General features: G+C 38.7%; 1 protein-coding gene across 2 annotated transcripts in view; it reads left to right on the top strand.

The window, feature by feature from the left end:
* ZDHHC17 (zDHHC palmitoyltransferase 17) overlaps positions 1-18,259 on the top strand; it is a 73,657-nt gene that overhangs the window by 28,769 nt on the left and 26,629 nt on the right. For both annotated transcript variants that reach the window (XR_014319417.1, XM_082784211.1), the window contains exons 4-8: positions 4,822-4,899; positions 6,297-6,441; positions 11,621-11,685; positions 12,436-12,598; positions 17,160-17,285. Coding sequence is in view for 1 of the 2 variants with exons in the window: in XM_082784211.1 (XP_082640337.1) it covers positions 4,822-4,899; positions 6,297-6,441; positions 11,621-11,685; positions 12,436-12,598; positions 17,160-17,285 (577 nt within the window). In the remaining variant the exon portion in view is untranslated. The remainder of the gene's footprint in view (positions 1-4,821; positions 4,900-6,296; positions 6,442-11,620; positions 11,686-12,435; positions 12,599-17,159; positions 17,286-18,259) is intronic.

The following is an 18,259-nucleotide window of genomic DNA, read 5'->3' as shown; positions in this document are numbered from 1 at the left end:
CACAAAATATTACTGAATCAGCAAGATTCTAGGATATTTGGTATAAACTGCACATCTTCAATCAGTCCACTTTTCAAAATATTTCTTATGAATGAATGTAAATGCACACAAAACCAAATGCAAAACATCTTCATTTTAAGCGGGGTCTCCCCATGTATTTCCATCACCGGTGTCTTCATCAGAACAGATCTTGAGTTTCTTGAAGTTGCCTGCAGATCTCAGGTTCATATTTCTCTTCTTGTTTTTAAAGGACTTTGTTCTGATGTAGTTCTTTTAAAAGAAGGTTAAAGGTAGATAAACAGAGGAAGATTTAGCTCTGCTGAGAAGGACCTTAGGGTCCCAGTTCACAGCAAACTGACCGTGAGCCAACAATGCACCCTTGCTGCAAAAAAGGCTAATGTTATCCAGTACAAGAAACATATGGGTATACCTGGGGTGAGTTCAGTGCAGGGTCACAAAGATGATTAAGGGACTGGAGCATCTGATGTCTGAGGAGAGGCTCCAAGAGCTGGGGCTGTTCAGTCTGGCGAAGAGATGTCTCAGGGGAAAGGATTTTAGTAATGTCTACAAATACCAGATGGAAAAGGAATAAAGAAGACAGAGCCAGAGTTTTCCCTTGCCTGACAGGACAAGAGGAAGTGGGCACAAATTAAAACGTGAAATTCCATCTGAACATCATATTTCATTTATTTATTTACCCATGTGCAAGTGGCTGAGCGCTGGCACAGGCTGCCCAGCAAGTTTGTGCAGTCTCCCTCCTAAGAGATCTTAAAAAGCCTCCTGGGCATGGTCCTGGGCCACCTGCTGTAGATGCTTGAATGAAGGAAACAACAGCTAGTGCAGGAGGTTTTATGCCTTTATTGTGGGTAGGAACTTATCATGGAAACTGTAATTCTGTGTTTGGTATCTTCCTTTCACTAAGGATGGGTAACCAGCGTGCCTTCTGGCACACAGAAAGACAGCCCCTTGCAAAAGTGATGCAGAACACTGGTTAGCCAAATAACCTTCTTGGTGAGATTGTTTTAGACTCTATTGTTTTCTTCCTTTTCATTCCATTTTCCTCCTGGTTTCTCTTGGGTCTTTCATGGCTAGCAGCTTAGAACTTGGTTTGAAATAACTGCAATGTGTAGAATTTCTCAGATTGCTATTTTTCTTTAATACCAATGCAACTTATAAATGCAGTTGTGTTTTTTTTTTTTTTTCCCTGAGCTCACTTTTTAAATCCAACTTGAATGCATAATTAATTATGTGCAATAAACTATTAATCTTATTTGAGCTGTTGCAATATCTGTAATATAAATGTCTTCTGTCTTATTTGATGCGTCTTTGTAAGGTCTGAAAGCTGAATGGCATTGAGACAACCATAACCATTTAAAAACATCATTGTACTATCAGGCATATGAAGAAAATAGGCCTATATTGTGGATAATGTTTCCCTATTAACTTACATATAGTTTCCATATTAGCTTTGTTATGAATCTACTGCCTGCATTATACTTGATTGCAACCTTATGCTTTAGTTCAGTAGCATTTCATATAATACTCAGTTTTTTATTAAAAAAAAAAAAAAAGCTCCAAACGCTTGAGGACCTTTCTTCATCCATAGCGTAAAATCAGACAAATTGTAAATTCCTAATTAGTTCTCTTTTGAATCTTTTTTTTTTTTTTTTTTTTTTTTTTTTTTTTGAGTGGTACTTCAGCGTGTGCTTCTTGTGTTTTATTTTGCAAGATTTTTTCCCTCCGAGCGTGTTGCTAATAATTTCTTGTTTTAGCGATTGTCGGACATAGAGACAGTTCAAAATCAAAATACTGGGTTTAGATAGATGGAAGTCTGAGCTCTAAGCTAAACCTGTATTTAGTTCTTTATTATATGACAGGGAGATCTCTCCACCTACAGCTGAGTGCTGACATCTCTCCCCAGGTCTCCACCATTTCTGTCCATTATGTGCAGTGGATGATTCCATTACATATGTGGCCAGTGAGCTTGGTATCACAGAGAAAGAGTCTAGGTATGGTCTCATGATGCAAGATCTTAGTGCCTGTCTTACTGGATATGGACTATATTGTGTTGTCATCCTGATGAAGGAGCTTAGCAGCTCGTCTGTGGAAAGAGCAAACTTAGAACTAGACTCCTCTTGTTCTCAGAAGTTTGTCATCCGTGCTGTGAAACTTTGGATTCAGCCTAGATACCAGTCAAGATGCTTCGTTATGAAAGCTACAGAACCTGCTCTTATTTCTACAGGATCAGGGATAAATGTCACCCAAGCGTCGGACAAACATAATGCCATTCTGTTTTCATCATGACACTGATCCGTTGCTTTGTCTTTGACTCAGTTTTGTGAAAAGGCAAAAATTAGCATTGTACCTCTACAGTTACCTAGTGACTGCATTGCACTGTCCCTGTTTCTCCAGACGAGGATTTCCCTTCTACTTTTTCTAGCAATGGTGACTGCAGGCACTTTAATTTCACAGCCCCTGAATCCAAACAGGGGCAGTTTACAAATGCATGACGAAGACTTAGTGACTGTAATGCGGAGATCAGTGGAAGTATTTTCTTCCTAAGCCGACCTCTTAACAGATCTGCTTGCTTTGAATGTAAGTAGATTGCTTAAATAGGACTTGCACACCTGTTATCTTCTAGCATGGATGACTAAGTGAGAGTCAAATCATTCAGTTCCTCCTTTCAGTAACATTCTTATGAAGCACAAAATTGTCCTATTTAGATGTTTATCTAGACCAGGAAATCAAGTTCTCAGACTACTTTTGCAGAAAAAACTCCCCATCTATGTGTACTGTAATACAGTGATAAATCTCAAATTAGTCTAGAACACCCTTAAGGAAACGTAAAGAGTTATTTCAGTGTACCATCTGGCAGGAGATAGTCGCCTTGTATTTTCCCAGTTGTCAAACTGCAAGTTCGTTGTTCTAAATAAAATGTACTAGCCAGTAAGTAATGCTTCTGCTCGGTAAAATCTGAACATATTCTGCGTTTCTGCAGGGACCAGTGTTTGAACGAAGGCAATCTGTTTAATGTTCACCTCCCCATGAGTGGCTGTCACATCAGTGAGATGGATCCAAGCTTTGGCTGTGAATGTCTGTGTTGTCTTTTTATCTAGACAAGATTTCCTTGGGAACTCCTTCCTAAAATGGACTGAATCTGCTTCTCGGTATCTTTTGAAATTTGTTCTTTGGTAGCTGAGACTTTGCTTCACAACAATGAAATGCTGTCCCTTTAGCTTATACAGGCTTTGCCTTTTCACTTACACAGGACCAAGACTTTCAGAAAATCTTCCTTGTTGTCTTTGAAAAGTCCAAACGCTTAACTTCAGCAGAGAGATACACTGCATTGCTGTTCTTGGGTGTTGGAGAGCAGTAGAGTGGACTGTCCTGTATTGGTCAGGGTATTAGGTTTTTTAGCCTGTACATTGTTAGCAAATGCATTCTTCAGGTGTTGCTTCTGTAGGTAACTTGTGGTCTCTTTTTGAAGTTTCACTCTGTGAACAGATAAGCACTCGAGAAGAAGAAGGTAGTTACTTAAAGCAACATTTTTCAGATTGTTCTGTTTGTTGTCCTTCTTGCCATCTGTCTTGAAACACTTAGAGGAAATCGAGGTGCCAGAAGCTCAATGCTGAGGATTTGAAGCCCGGTTTGTGTGGGCAGGAAAAGGAGGATCCATGTAATATTTAAAGGTGTTATGAAAGCAAAAAGACTGCAGGCACAGGTACTCAAAATTTTCAAGCGCTTAGAAATCTGTACCTAGCTAGTACTTTTCAAAGATCTTTTAGCTGTAACTCTTTGCCATTGGCATTTACAGTAGTGAATGAAGAACCAAATTTCTGTGCCTTGTGGGAAGACCTGTTTTTAAAAACATGAATTTTTGCTTTCACAAAGCAAAAATAATACTGCCAGCTTCATGTACCAAATAAAACAGCAAAGAAAGCAGTTAGCCAAAACAGTACAAATGACTGAATAAGCAATCCACATTTAACTACAACAATTTATATTTTGTTCCCATCTGTTTAAAAATGTTCTTGAGGAAAGGATAATCTCTAGCCCATCATTTAGAAATATTTTAGAATCATAGAATCATAGAATCATAGAATATCCTGAGTTGGAAGGGACCCTTAAGGATCATCAAGTCCAACTCTCGACACCGCACGGGTCTACCCAAAAGTTCAGACCATGTGCCTAAGTTCACAGTCCAATCTCTTCTTAAATTCAGACAGGCTCGGTGCAGTGACCACTTCCCTGGGGAGCCTGTTCCAGAAGTACTCAAATGTTTTTGTCCTGTATTTAATACTGTACTACAACAGAGAAACATGTAAAATCTTACTACTTGGCTAAAATTGTAACTTAAGCAGGAGCTCTTGGAACAGTGATTTCAGCGGGGAGTTGCAGTGATGATACATGCTCTGAGATGAATTATATGTAGTTTTGTCGTCTTTGCCAAACTTCTCTAAATATGCTAGTTTTCTAGCAGCATTTTCCTTTACCACAAATTCAGAATTCTTTTTAACCTAGCAAGCACCCCTACAAATTTTAGAAGAATCCATTTTATCAGATATTTACATGGTAGCACGGTCTGTATGTAGAACAACTAGGCTGTTTTATGTTGGAACCAACCTCGGAAGCAGCAGTGTGCTTAAAACACAGGAAGGGGTGTTCCTATTCTCCTTAGCCCTATCAAAAAGGCAAAAAATATTGACCTCTAAGAAGGAAGTTTATATGAAAGCAAAAGTTCTCACCTGTAATTGCCTGTTTTGTTGTGTCCTTTCTGTGTAACCAAGATGAGCAATAATTCTCACCTTTTTGTTGTACTAGATACTATATATCAAAAGGTGCTATCGTTGATCAGCTTGGAGGAGATCTAAATTCTACCCCACTTCACTGGGCAACAAGGTGAGGAAAAGTCTTCTATATTTTTTTTCCTAGGTGTTTTTCTTAACTTGGTATCTGCTACTGATTGCTTTATGTGATTGCTGTATTTTATGGAAATACTTGCACAGGAATGAACTCAGTTGTTGATAACTGCACACACCATGAATGTTGTTATGTTTGAGCTTTGAGCTACAAGAGGTTTCTGCATTAGTTCAGTTTTTGTCTGATGCAGAGAAAGACTTCTATGATAGGATAAAGAGTAAAATAAAATTAGAGTCTGTAGTCACCTTGGTTTATTCTTACTTTGTAGATCTTAGTTTTGTCAGTCTTCTGAAGGTCAGCAATGCTTGTGCAGCTGGGGCTTGGGATGATTTTGTATGACATTGACCTTGCAGCTTTCTATTGTGTGTGTGGATATTTTAAGATGCACTTAAAATCAGGTTTATAATGTTGAAAGTCATCTGAGAATGATGACTGGCTGGGAAAATTGAAGACAGCCTTCTGGTGTCTGCTTCTTCAGACAACTGCCTAGAAATGGACAAGAAAGCAGCACTGTCCATATTGACATTTTTAGCTGCAGACTGCAAAAGGTTGCTTAGAAAATTATCTTGTAGAACATATAATGTATCAAGATAATTTCTTTACTAAAGATGACAACTTGGTTGTAACACTCCTTTAAAGATCTTAGCTTGTATATTTCTTGTTACAGATTGCATTCTATTTTGTGTATGTTATCAGCACAAATATTTGATTAAATTTTCTGGTGTTCATAGCTGTAATCTGTTGTTCTGTGTTTTCCAGAACTGTTTCTGACAGATTGAAATTTTTTTTTTTTAGCTCATGTCAGAAACACTGTGGTTATAGTTGTACTCCTTATCAACTGGAAGGATGTGCCTATGTTTATTGCACCAAATAGATATCTGAGCTTTAAGTGTAGTATAGAGGAAAAGTAGGACTTACGTTTTCCTTTTTTTTCCTATTTTTATTTTAGTGCTGTTATTAATAGTAGAAAGTTAAACTATGTACACTACAAAATACAGGATTATATAGCCAATTTGGACATCTCTCAAACTGCAGGTTTCATACATGAATTTGAAGCAGGCACAGTAGAGACTTCCAAATTGAACTTGGGTGTTTAGTTGACTGGTATTTTAATTCACAACTCACCGAAGCCAATTGCGTGTGATGCATGCATTGGCTGCATAGAATTTGCTCGTGTTGAATGAGTGTGCATACTTGGTTGCAGAATCAAATCATGATAATCACCGTTTTCAAAATATGTCAGAGTTCAGAAGCTCCTGTAGTATAATTAAATTCTAAACATATTTGTTTTATTAAAATATTAACATTTTAATAGTTGATATTTTTTTTGCATATAGTTATTCAGTTGTTTGTTTTCTGTGTTCTTTTACATTTAGACAGGGTCACTTATCCATGGTTGTACAGCTGATGAAATATGGTGCAGATCCATCGCTAATTGATGGAGAAGGATGTAGCTGTATTCATTTGGCAGCCCAGTTTGGACATACTTCAATTGTTGCTTACCTGATAGCAAAGGGACAGGTAAACTTTAAATAATATATTTAAATAGATTCTACTCAGAATAAGAAAAGAGTTGAAAATTAAATCATTCAGGAAGTGCAAAATATTTGCCTGACTAAACCTCACTAATTCAATGTATTTTACTGTAGACTACTGTATTTTAATTGATACATATACCATCTGTTAACTTAATTTCCTGGAACAGAGGTTGGAGAACTTTGGCTTTAATTCATATCTTGGTATAATATATGCCAATTCTAGCAGATAGTCTTTTACCATTCTTTATTTCTACTGAAGTTAATCTTTAAATATTAACAGTGATGAATATAGCAAATATGTTGGAAATAAAAAATATTTTGGAAATAGAAACATTGAATCAAGCATGGGTAAAGAATCCACTGACAGAGTTGTCATAGGTCATTTCTCTTTTTGTGGATACCTCAGTCTGTAACTTTTACTTATTGCTGTTGTAAAATAGAAATTGGAGAGGAATGCTCTTTTATCAGGAACAAGTTTTGTATTTTGTTCACAAACTATGTAAAATGAAAATGCCATGCACTTATATCAGAAAAATCTTGCAGATGTTCTATATGTGCCAACTCATGTGAAGCACAGCATCAACAAGGTATAAATAGCCTTTAAAATGTTCTATCATGATTATGAAACCTCCCTGTGAACATTTAGTTTGCCCTGATTTTTATATACAGACTTGGCCTATTTATTTATCTGAGCATATAATGCTTCAGTCCAAGAGAAGCTGCATGTGTGTGCATCTGTACATACATAGACATAAAAGAATTTGTTTTAAGATTTATTTAAAATTCCAACCTATTATCTTGGTAACAGATCTTTATCAATTTCTTTTAATGCGGATTCTTATCTAGTTGTGCTACATCTAACTACAGAAACTACTTAGTTTCTGTAGAAGCTGTAGGAGATAAATGATTCTACTTTTTATTATCCTTCAGTAAGTGCATACGAGGTCATTAATTCTGCTTTTTGGTCCCAGTGATCTTTACCTCCTTAGTAATACTATGATTTAGGTTTGGAAACTAACTGCTTTTTCCTACAATGGGCTTACTTCGCTACTACTTGCAAGCTTTTTTTTTTTTTTTTTTTTTGTCTTTTGCCTTTATGGAGATCGTGTTCTCTTACATCCAGAGATTAGGCTTGCCTTTGTTCTCAACCCAGTTGAGAACTGGCTACTAGATGGCAAATAAGTAAGTTTCACAGAATCTCAGAAGGGCTGAGGCTGGCAGGGCCCTCTGGGGCCCACCAGGCCCAAGCCCTGCCCAAGCAGGGCCACCCAGAGCAGGCTGCCCAGGGCCATGTCCAGGCGGCTTTTGAAGGTCTCCAAGGAGGAGACTCCACAGCCTCTCTGGGCAGCCTGTGTTAGAGCTCAGTCACTCACATATAAAGAAGTTCTTCCTGATGTTCAGAGGGAAACTCTTGGGTTGCATGGAATCATAGATTATCCCGTGCTGGAAGGGATCCACAAGGCCAGGGAAGTTACTAAACCAGGCATTTACTGCCTAGGTCTAGCCTACAGCACATTAGTTGCAGGATTGTAAGGCCAGTCATGTTTCTTCTTCATGACTGTCAAAACAGACTCTGTTTGATGGACTAGATTATTCGGAACAGAGCTTTTGTTGTTCAGGAGAACAAGGTAGCTTCTGTTGTGTGCCTCACCTTGCTTGGTAAATTGCCTGTCAGGCTGCATTCGGTTTGTTCTGCTAGGACCCTGTCAAATCTCTTATTTCGGTGAATAACTAGCAAGTCTTCCCCAAATTAGGAAATGTTCTCATTCTTACATCCACCTTCCTGATAAATTTTCTTTACTGTTTGCTTTTAAATATGCTGTTTCTTTGAGAGCCCAAGTTTCCTTTTCCCTGGCTGACAGTCCATGTAAGAGGGATCTTTTCCTTGCTCAGAACCCTATTCTCCACAAGCGTATAATGAATCTTTATACAAAGGTCTGTGATCTGTGAAATAACCAGCGATGTTTCTGAAGATGATCAAATTCCTGGTCCCTTTCAGTGCATTTCTAACTGGAAAGCATCCTTTGATGCTTTTTGTGCTTTTGAGAAGGCTGTATTGTAACACAGGGCTGGTCTGAGCGCTACTGTTCCATGCCCTGGTAAGCCTGAATGCTGCTGTGATCTCTGGCTGCTATTCAGAATTCAAACTCGTCAGCTAGATTGCTTCTGAAAAGTGGCTTCAAGCAGCAGAATAGTTGCCACAGCTCCTTTCCATGCAGGAGGCTGTTTCCTCCCCTATATTTTTGCCTCTCCAGAAGCTTTTTTTATTAATGTTGTAGGATTAAAATCTGGCTCATCTTTATGTGTGTGAAGTTGTTCCCATTCAGAGCCAGAGTTGTCCTATATAGGAAACAATTTTAATAATTTACCAATTATGATCTGTGTTCTCACACTTGAAATACATACACAAGGCATCAGTCTGCACAATTTTGGATTGTTACACCACTGTACTCAGTGAAATCTGGTTCTTGTATTGCTCACGTTCCTGTTCTAACAGCATAGATGCCTGTCTGTGAGCAGTACCAGGCTGACCTGTCAGCAAGAGTTAAACAAGAAGTTAATGCTGAGATGTCTGTTGGTACACACCAGAACAAAGAACAGTCTCCCGAGGTGTATAGGCTGTTGAAGGTTTACTTTTTTGTCTCAGCCCTCTGGTACAGAAGAGCAACATAAGTTTCTTTCAGAAATGTGCCCTTTTATTATGTGGATGTGGTAATGATCTGGCAGAATAACAAAGAATTTTTGACGGGAGCTTTGTTAGACACGTCTCTTCTATCCACAAGTACATCATATTTAGTATGACTATAAAACCATATGCAAGTGAATCTTAGTTTCCTTGTCTCTTGGTACAGTTCCTTTGAAGAGGGATCTGCCTCCATCCATGCTGGAGCTTAGTGTCTTATTATGAGTAATAGGTACAGCCTGCTTAGATAATCTGTGCAAGGAGTAATCTGGAGCTCATCTTTTCTCTTTTTCCCCCTCTTTTTACTGTCACGTAGTATGTGAAGTGTAGTTTTGATTTGTCAGGTGGAATCACTAAAGGAATCGTTTTTTTTCTACCTCCTTCCAAGCAATCAAGCATCTGTTGTTGGCCACAAAGCTTTGCATTTCTGTATGTAATCTAAAGATGAAAGAGTGATTGTTCACGTCTCAGTAATTCATGCATTTTTCAAAACGAGTTGTTCACGCAGTGTGACCTGTGAATCAAAGGCGTGCTTCTCAAGGATGAACGAACTTGAGGTTAGGCTGTGGTTCTCATTTCCTTCCCAGCCTCGGCAACAGGCGGCTGAAGGCAGTGCCAACAATTGTGCAGCCCTAGGAGGCTCAAAAGGCTACACGTACCTAGAGCCAGCAGGCTTGGATGCTGGTGTCAGTGCGTGTAACTTGTTTCTGAATACACTGTGCAATAAAGTAATGGTTCTCTTTCCTCCTTCATCAATCACTTTATTTCCGATATATTTTTCTTACCTGGGGGTCCCAGGGTGCTGGGTGTTTGGCAGACACTGGAGCAGAGAAGAAGGTTGGAAGGAATGGAGGGCAGGTAGAAAGCATCATCATCTACATTTTGGATTTCTCTCAAGGGTGTCTCTAGCAAATGATACTGAAACACTTTCAACCTAATTTTCCTAGTAAGGTGTCATGGTTTAACCTGGAGGCTGATGAGCACCACACAGCCGTTCACTGCCTTCCTCTCCCACCTGCCCCCCACGGGTTGGGGGGAAGAATTGGGAGGGGAAAAAAAAAGTAAAAGCTTGTGGGTTGGGATAAAGACAATGTAATAGGACAGAAATGGAAGATTAATAATGATGATGATGATGATAATAGTAATAAGAGAACATACAAAGCAAGTGATGCATAGTGCAGTCGCTCACAACTCGCTGACCAATGCCCAGCCTGTCCTGGAGTAGCAGTCCCACCCGCCCCAGACAGCCACCCCATATTAATTGTTCAGCACGACCCGGTATGATATGGGACATCCCTTTGGCCAGTTTGGGCCAGCTGTCCTGGCTGTGACCCCTCCCAACTCCTGGTGCACCCCCAGCCCACTTGCTGGCAGGGCAGCATGAGAAGCTGAAAAGTCCTTGGCTCTGTGAAAGCTCTGCTCTGCAACAGCTACAACATCGGTGTGTTATCAGCATAATTCTCATCCTAAATCCAAAACACAGCACCATACCAGCTACTAGAAGGAAAATTAACTATCCCAGCCAAAACCAAGACATGAGGGCTGAGGGGAGTAGCATAGTACATATTGATATAGCTCTACTGCCTCTAAGTACAGTTGTTCAGGTCTTGAATTAAGTTAGTTTAGAGCAATATATTGTTGGCAGGCTGAGGAACTTGCCCAAATGTGCCTGAGAGTCTAATCTGGCTCTAAACGTTTTTAGGAATTCCCAACTTCCATGTTAGCAAGGCAGAACAAAACCCTGCAGGTAATTGATACTTTCCTGTCTGGTCTTAAAGAGTTGTCTGAAATCAGATGTCCTGGATGGTGCTGTTTTGTTATTCTGTGGCTAACTGAACATAGGTTCAGTTAAGCAAAATAATGAAATGGTGTGGCTTTTGTTTTGTTTTTAATTTTTAGTCATCAGTTTAGTCACCAGTTGATTACAGATTAGTTGACTGTTTTCATTAATAGCTTTTATTTTGGCATAAAAATTTTGTGGCATCCATTAAGTTGATATCCAAATATGTAAATACCCCTGGACCTGAGAGAACTAAGGAAAATTGCTCTGTGAGTGGAAAAATAGCTGCAGCTAGTATTCAGCCATGTAGGGTGCTAAGTCATCCTTTTAATGCAAATTTATCAAGTAGTTCATTAAATATTGATGCATTACTTTAGGTTTATCTTGCGTTGGAGTGCAGTATTACACCATCTATTTATGTGTTTATGTTGAAAGTGAATAGTATGGTTGACGTGACTAGCCTTAAATACCATGGTTGTTCCTTAGTTTCCAAGATACACTGCAATGGTTATGGTTTTGCAATGGTGGTGTTGATGTCTGTTTTCATTTTTAAATACTATTTTACTATGTGCTAAAAGCTTGCCAGGTTTGCACCAACTCATTTGGTTACTCAGAAAATACTGCTTCTTATTTGCAAACCTTGTATCTCTTGGAGCTTGAGCATGCTTGTTTATCTTACCAACATTTTTCTTTTTTTAGGATGTGGATATGATGGATCAAAATGGAATGACACCTCTAATGTGGGCAGCTTACAGAACACATAGGTAATATAAACTTACTTCAATTTTGACTTCGTTTTAGCATTAACTAAGTAGCTTATAATGGTGACTGGCTTTGGTTTTTGGCAAGTGCTTTGGTTTAACTAGCCAATGTACTTTTTGCAATTTCCACTTTATCTTTCTTCATTTATGACTTATTCCAGAGTGAAGATAGCATTCAGATGTACTCACTAATATGAACTTTAGATTACTAACTAAATCTTCCTGTGGAGATTACTGGAGAAAGTTGGTGTAAAAAGACAGTTCTCCAAAGAGCAATTTAGTCTCAGTTAGTTTCCTGCTTGGAGAGGCCTGTCTCCTTTGCTTGCTGAGAGGAGCATAAGCGAGCTTCTGCAAATACCTACTATTAACAACATTATCATCCTATTCTATTTTCATCTTTTGGAATGCGAAGTAGAAGTCTTGACATATTTAGAACTTTTTCTGTCAAATTAACAATCCTGTGCTTGCTTTTACAAATCTCTCTTAGTACTGTTAGTTTTTGAAAGAAATTAAAACAGAATTGCGTACCAAATGTGTTTCATGGCATCCCAGGACAAGCTCCTTTTAAATTCAGCAGAAATATGGTTTCTCTTTGGTGGGACAAAAGTTGAGCCATTCAGAAGCATCAGCTAAAAACCTTTTCTATTACATATTGTACTCGATAAACATTCTTCATAGAAGCTGAACTCATTAACGAGAAGTTGGAATGTATTTGAGTTCTTCTGTAGATCTAACAAGACTTTTCCTTTCTAGTGTGGATCCAACGCGATTACTACTTACGTTTAATGTTTCTGTTAATCTTGGAGACAAATATCACAAAAACACAGCATTGCACTGGGCTGTGCTAGCGGGAAATACTACAGTTATTAGTCTTCTGTTAGAAGCTGGAGCTAATGTTGATGCTCAGAATATAAAGGTAAACAGTCTGTTTTTATTGTAAGTGGTTTATGGCAGAAATAGCAGAGCCTATGATAAATCTGAAGAGTAGGTGATTCCTGTGGGTATGGGGGAGATCACGAAGATGGACCAAAAGTCATGCCACTGGTTTTTAATCTGGGAGTCAGTATTTGCTAATAGTGATGCATAACCATTAAATCTGAACATTCAAAAGTACCCACGTAAATAGTTTAACAGTGGTTATGTGTAAATATATTGGAGCTGGGGTGCACATTTAGATTGCATGAATGAAATGCTGTGTATTTGGATTAAAAAAATATCTGAATGGCTTCTAGTGAAATTTTGGAGTACCTGTCTTTTTGTTGGAGTGAGATGTGAGACAGTCCATCTCCCAGTGGCAGCAAGGAAGTTTGAGACTGAAAAATATCACAAAGAGTGGAATAAGCAAATGGGCTCTTCTTCACATCAGAACTTTAAGTTGCCTGGTTACTCTGCCAGAACCTCTTAATGAAGCTAGATTCAGCACTTACAGGGCCTGTTCTAGCGTGTGTTAGACCGGCCATGGAGCTGTTAAAATTTATGCCGTAGACCTGGCGTCTTTAAGAGCTTCTTCAGTGGTGGAGGGTGAGCCTACTGAAGCTTTGCTCGGCAGTGTTCTTGTCCATTGACTCCAGACTGTTCCGTATAGCAAATGAGATGTACTTCATCGCCTAAGTTGTTTCTTCTGTGCTGTCAGAAGAATGCAATTTTAGAAAAAGGAATTATCTGCTACTCCATTTCTCTTCAAATATTTGTATTTTTCACCTAATATTATAGGTTGGGTGGATAGATTGGAAAATACTGCTGTACATCTACATGTATAAAATACTAAATATCTAATTAAAATAATCTGACCTTTCACCATTTTGCCTACCAATTAAGATGACTAGGCCTTACTTCACTTGGCACAAGTGATAGACATATGCTTTAAACAAACAAACCTATTCATCCATTTTCTTAAACAGCATGGAACAGTCTTTTTAAGGGTGCAATCTAATTTTGCTAGGAACTTTATAGCTTCTATATCCAGTAGATGTGTACTGATGTGAATACGCGTCCTAGTCTGTCAGGTCAGTTGTGTGGATTAATTATGCTTCCCGTCTCACTTGCAAACTGTTGAGAAGCTCTTCCCTGTGCCACCTGGTTAAAAAAAAAAAAAAAGTTTTTTTTTTTTTTTTTTTTTTTGGGGGGGGGGTGGTGGGAATCATTGTGTCATAACTTGCTTCCCTTGCCAGACCGATTAGTGCAACTAGAGTTTGAAAGTCCTCACCTTACCTACGCTTCTGGACTCTTAGGAAATCTGTAATACAAATTTGTATGTTTGGCCAACTGAAATTATATCAGCTAGCCTGAATGCAGTTCGTGGTCTCTCCTTCATTATTGACAGACAGCAGCATTCAGTAGAAAAATAGGCTTTTGAACCTGCTGGATCATAATATCCTTCCAGTCATACCAGAAGACGTGCTTGATTTCGTTATCTGCTGCCTGCCTTCTGCAGTGGAGTCAAAGTTTCTTGCATGCCTTCCTATAGGTTTCTAGGATCTTCAGATGTCAAAATCATTCTAGCAGTGGTAGTTTTGCCATACTGTTGTTGGATTTATAATAGATAGCTGATTTGGGTGATATATCTCACATTCAGCAAAAGCTCACAGTAAGCATAAAATTTTTGGTAGATTTCTGTAGACAGATAGATATGAACTCATTTTTGTGCTTCTTTGACTGTTCAGCAAAAAAAAAAAAAGAAAAAAACATTTAAGTGGCTCATGTTTCCTTAGATAAGGGAATCATGAAAGGCTTCTTTCTAATGCAGTCATTTCCAAATTTCTGTAGCAGTACTTAGTGAAGTCCTTTTCTCAGCTAGTCCATGGAAATAACCAGAAATAATAAGACAGCTAAAGTTAAAGAAATACACTGGCTGATATCCCTTCATCTTTTTCTAGTTACAAAATAGGTGAAATGCTAGATGTCCAGGTTGCCCTTTCTGGTATCGGCTCTAGGCAGTGTGTGGTAGCGAAGTGCCTGCTGTGCTGGCGTTCTGGGTTTGGAACAGACTGGAACCAGTCATCTCAGTGAAGGGCTGCTTTCACATTGCATGACAGTTCGAGAGAGCTAGTGGGGGCTACGTAAGAGAATAATACAAACAATTGCACTCTTTTCGAATAAAGCTTGGTACTTTGGAGAAGAAAAAAAGAGAGAGAGAATGCCCATCTTGGAAGTAAAATGATGTAAAGTAGCATCGTGGATTAATAACACCAGAATGTACATATATCACAGGTTTAGTTGTTTCAAGTTAATCATTAAGTGGGTTTGTCTTGTTCTTGTTATTTATCCTCTTTGCATTTTGCTGGACAAGAAATAACAATTTTCTTTTGGTAGTAAGATTTTCTTTTTCCTTTTTGAGACCTGAGTTACAGTTGGACGTGGAAGTTGCTTTTCATTAGTCAAAGGAGTGTTGTTTTTTTTTGTTGTTTTGTTCTTTCTCTGTTTTGTTTTTTCATTTTTCTGTAGGTAAAGTATCTTGCCGCGCCAGTAGACAGACTGGGCAGGTGAGAACAGGATTTCACAAGGATTCAGTTTATTATTGAGATTGGGAGGGAAATCTGTAAATTTTACTTAAATATAAGCAGAAACACCTTTTTGTTTTTCCCTAAAGTGTGAAAAGAGCTTTTATCATTTAAAGAAGATATTTATTAGAAAAAAAAAATTACATCTGTTAATCATTGAATGGATTTTAGGTGTAGTTTCTTGATTATGCAGTGTATCTGTAGGTTTGTCTGTGCAAGTCCATATGTAAAGTTCCCTATGGCAATGATGCTTCAGACTACTCTTTCTGTCTAACCACTTAATCTTAAAATATAATCTGTTGAAGCCTTACTGCTTGCTGGCAAACTAAGTTGGTTACTAGACCAAGATCCCTGATACTTTTTGGTTTTGTTTCGCTTTTTAAGCAAATCAGCCACCCATCCCTGTGAGTACAAGGAAAATATTAAAATGGCCAGAAGATTAGACACATAGTTAAAGACTTCTTTAAAGCTCCCTCAATTTTTTTATCTAGGCAGTTCCTAGGTGTCTCATGGCCCTCTAGTGGAAGGGATGCTCAGCTGGACCCCAAGACAACTTCAGGATTTACTTGGGAGATCAACTCCCAGAGGGAATTGCTTGTCCACAGGTAATCTTTACAGTCTGGATATTCAAGGTGATATTTTAAAAAAAATAAATTAAAAAGACATGCCTGGAGTTTTCCCGACAGTAGTGATTCAAGATGCAATTACGTTGGTGATGAAGCAGGCACCATAGTTTGATTTCAGGCATTTCTGTTGAGAATTGAGAAGTCTCAATCTGTTTCTTAATCATCTGGCTAAATAACTTTGAAGCCAAATTATGTAAAAAGGCTATTATTTTCTTACTGATTTTGGTAGTTGAATTCTTTGGGCAGGCATCATGCAAGATCCTGTTAGGCAGCAAAAAACTTCACTTCATAATCTATAGCGTGCACTGTTTACCCTCCTTTTAGAGATTTGGAGCAAGAGATGACAAATAGTTGATTCCCATTTTCTTTCTATGGGATGTAGGTAGCTAACTGTCCTTTTTTTGTCTTTGACATCTCTTCTGTCTATAGTAATTATTGCCCTTTGTGGGTAATTTCAGTTTCTGGTACCTGTCTCAATTTTTTTTTTAGGAGGGGGCCAAGCGATGGAGGACTCAGCCATTTTTCAAGCCTCCATGAATGGTTTGTTTAGGAGGGGATTTAACTCCAGTAGAAGAGAGGAGGAGTCAAATGCAAAACTGAAGCTGGAGGTACCTGCAATTGGTTGTCTCTTGCCTCCTCTATAATTTTAGACCTAGTCAGTAACTTTCGTTTAGCTCTCTTCCTAAAAGTTTAGAAAGCAATAAATTAAAATCAGTTTGGTAGGCACCTTTGGCCCTTGTATCTCTCTCTCTTTTTGCTTTGTCTGTCAGTCCTCTCAATGTAGGGAATGCGAAAGCATGGACCATTGCTGGCTTTGCACCCAAAGTATGTGAAGCACAAGCCAAGCACAAAAATCTGGAGTTTTGGAATAAGTCGAACGCGAGCAATCAGAAGCATTCCGTGATATTAGTTACTTCTCTCTGCCAAGAAAGCAGAGAGTTAACCAAAGTCAGGCTTTAGACTGGGAGAGTTTCCATGATCCAGTGGGTCACGAGTTCTTTTTCTTTGCTTGATTTCTGCTGCCTGTCAATAGCCAAGGGGGAAGCACAGTCTTTCATTTACAGGCTAGTGGACTGTGTATAGAACAGCGGAGCACAGATGTGTTATGCCAAAGGCAATGATTATTGCTACATCGTGACATACATCAGCGTCACATCTTAATTCTATATTTGTCCACTTGTGTGGTTATGGGAGTGTGAAAAAGACTGAAAGGAATGAAGGATGATTGGTGTCAAGTAAGCTGCAAAGGAATAAAAAAAGCCAGAATCTAGCTTAATCTGATTTTGAATATATTTCCCTGAATGCATTTTATTTTTAAATTAGATTTTTCCCACTTTTATACTCCTGGCAGGGAGAATCACCACTTGATCTAGCAAAACAGAGGAAAAACGTTTGGATGATCAATCACCTACAGGAAGCAAGACAGGCTAAGGGATATGACAGTCCGTCCTTTCTGAGAAAACTAAAAGCTGATAAGGTGAGAAGTAGTATAACACTTATGTAAATCAGTGTTACTGCTGATGTTGGTGGGAGAGGGGTCTTGTTTGTTTAAGGTAAGCAATTCCACACTGTGCATTCCCCACATTTTAGTTTTAGCAAACATCATTTTTTATGACAGAAGTAATTTCAAAATAAATTAAAACAAACAAACAAACAAAATGAACAACAACAACGAACCACCCACAACTTTATTAAAGGCAGGAGGAAAGAAAACCATAAGCCTCCACAATTACCTTTAGCTATTGTGCTGCCTAATTGTTAAGAAAGTACCAAGCAGTGGTACTGTTGAGCATAGCCAAGATTATTACAAAGCTGATTCTCGAATATCTGAAGGACGAAAGAGTTTTAGATAGCCTGAACTCTGATCTTCTCTCTATTATGTAGTATTTTCTGTTCAATGCCAAAAGCAGTCAGTCTTGGCAGTATTATAATGTCATAAGAATCTCTAAGTGGAGGCCTTTTTCTGCTCAGGTTAATATCTAATACTGCAGATAGGAGGAGACAAGAATAGACTATGTAAAGGGTAATGTATTGCTCTAGCATGAAAAACTGTTTGCCTATAGTGCTGAGGAATCATAGAATCAGAATTTTCCAAGTTGGAAGGGACCCATAGGGATCATCAAATCCAACTCCTGGCACCACACAGCTCTGCCCAAAAGTTTAGACCATGTTACTAAGTGCACAGTCCAATCACTTTTTAAATTCAGACAGGCTTGGTGCAGTGACTACACCCCTGGAGAGCCTGTTCCAGTGTGCAACCACCCTCTCGGTGAAGAACCTCTTCCTGATGTCCAGCCTAAACTTCCCCTGCCTCAGCTTAACACCATTTCTGCAGGTCCTATCACTGGTGTTTACAGAGAATACCTGTCACCTGCCTCTCCACTCCCCCTCGTGAGGAAGTTGTAGGACTTACATAGTGTTAATGTTTTCTTACCAGTGAGAGCATTGTGC

The sequence above is a fragment of the Aythya marila genome, assembly GCF_965140915.1.
Source record: "Aythya marila genome assembly, chromosome: 1".
Classification (NCBI taxonomy): Eukaryota; Metazoa; Chordata; class Aves; order Anseriformes; family Anatidae; genus Aythya; species Aythya marila.
The sequence above is the reverse complement of the archived record's forward strand: the minus strand, read 5'-3'. Positions and strand labels throughout refer to the sequence as shown.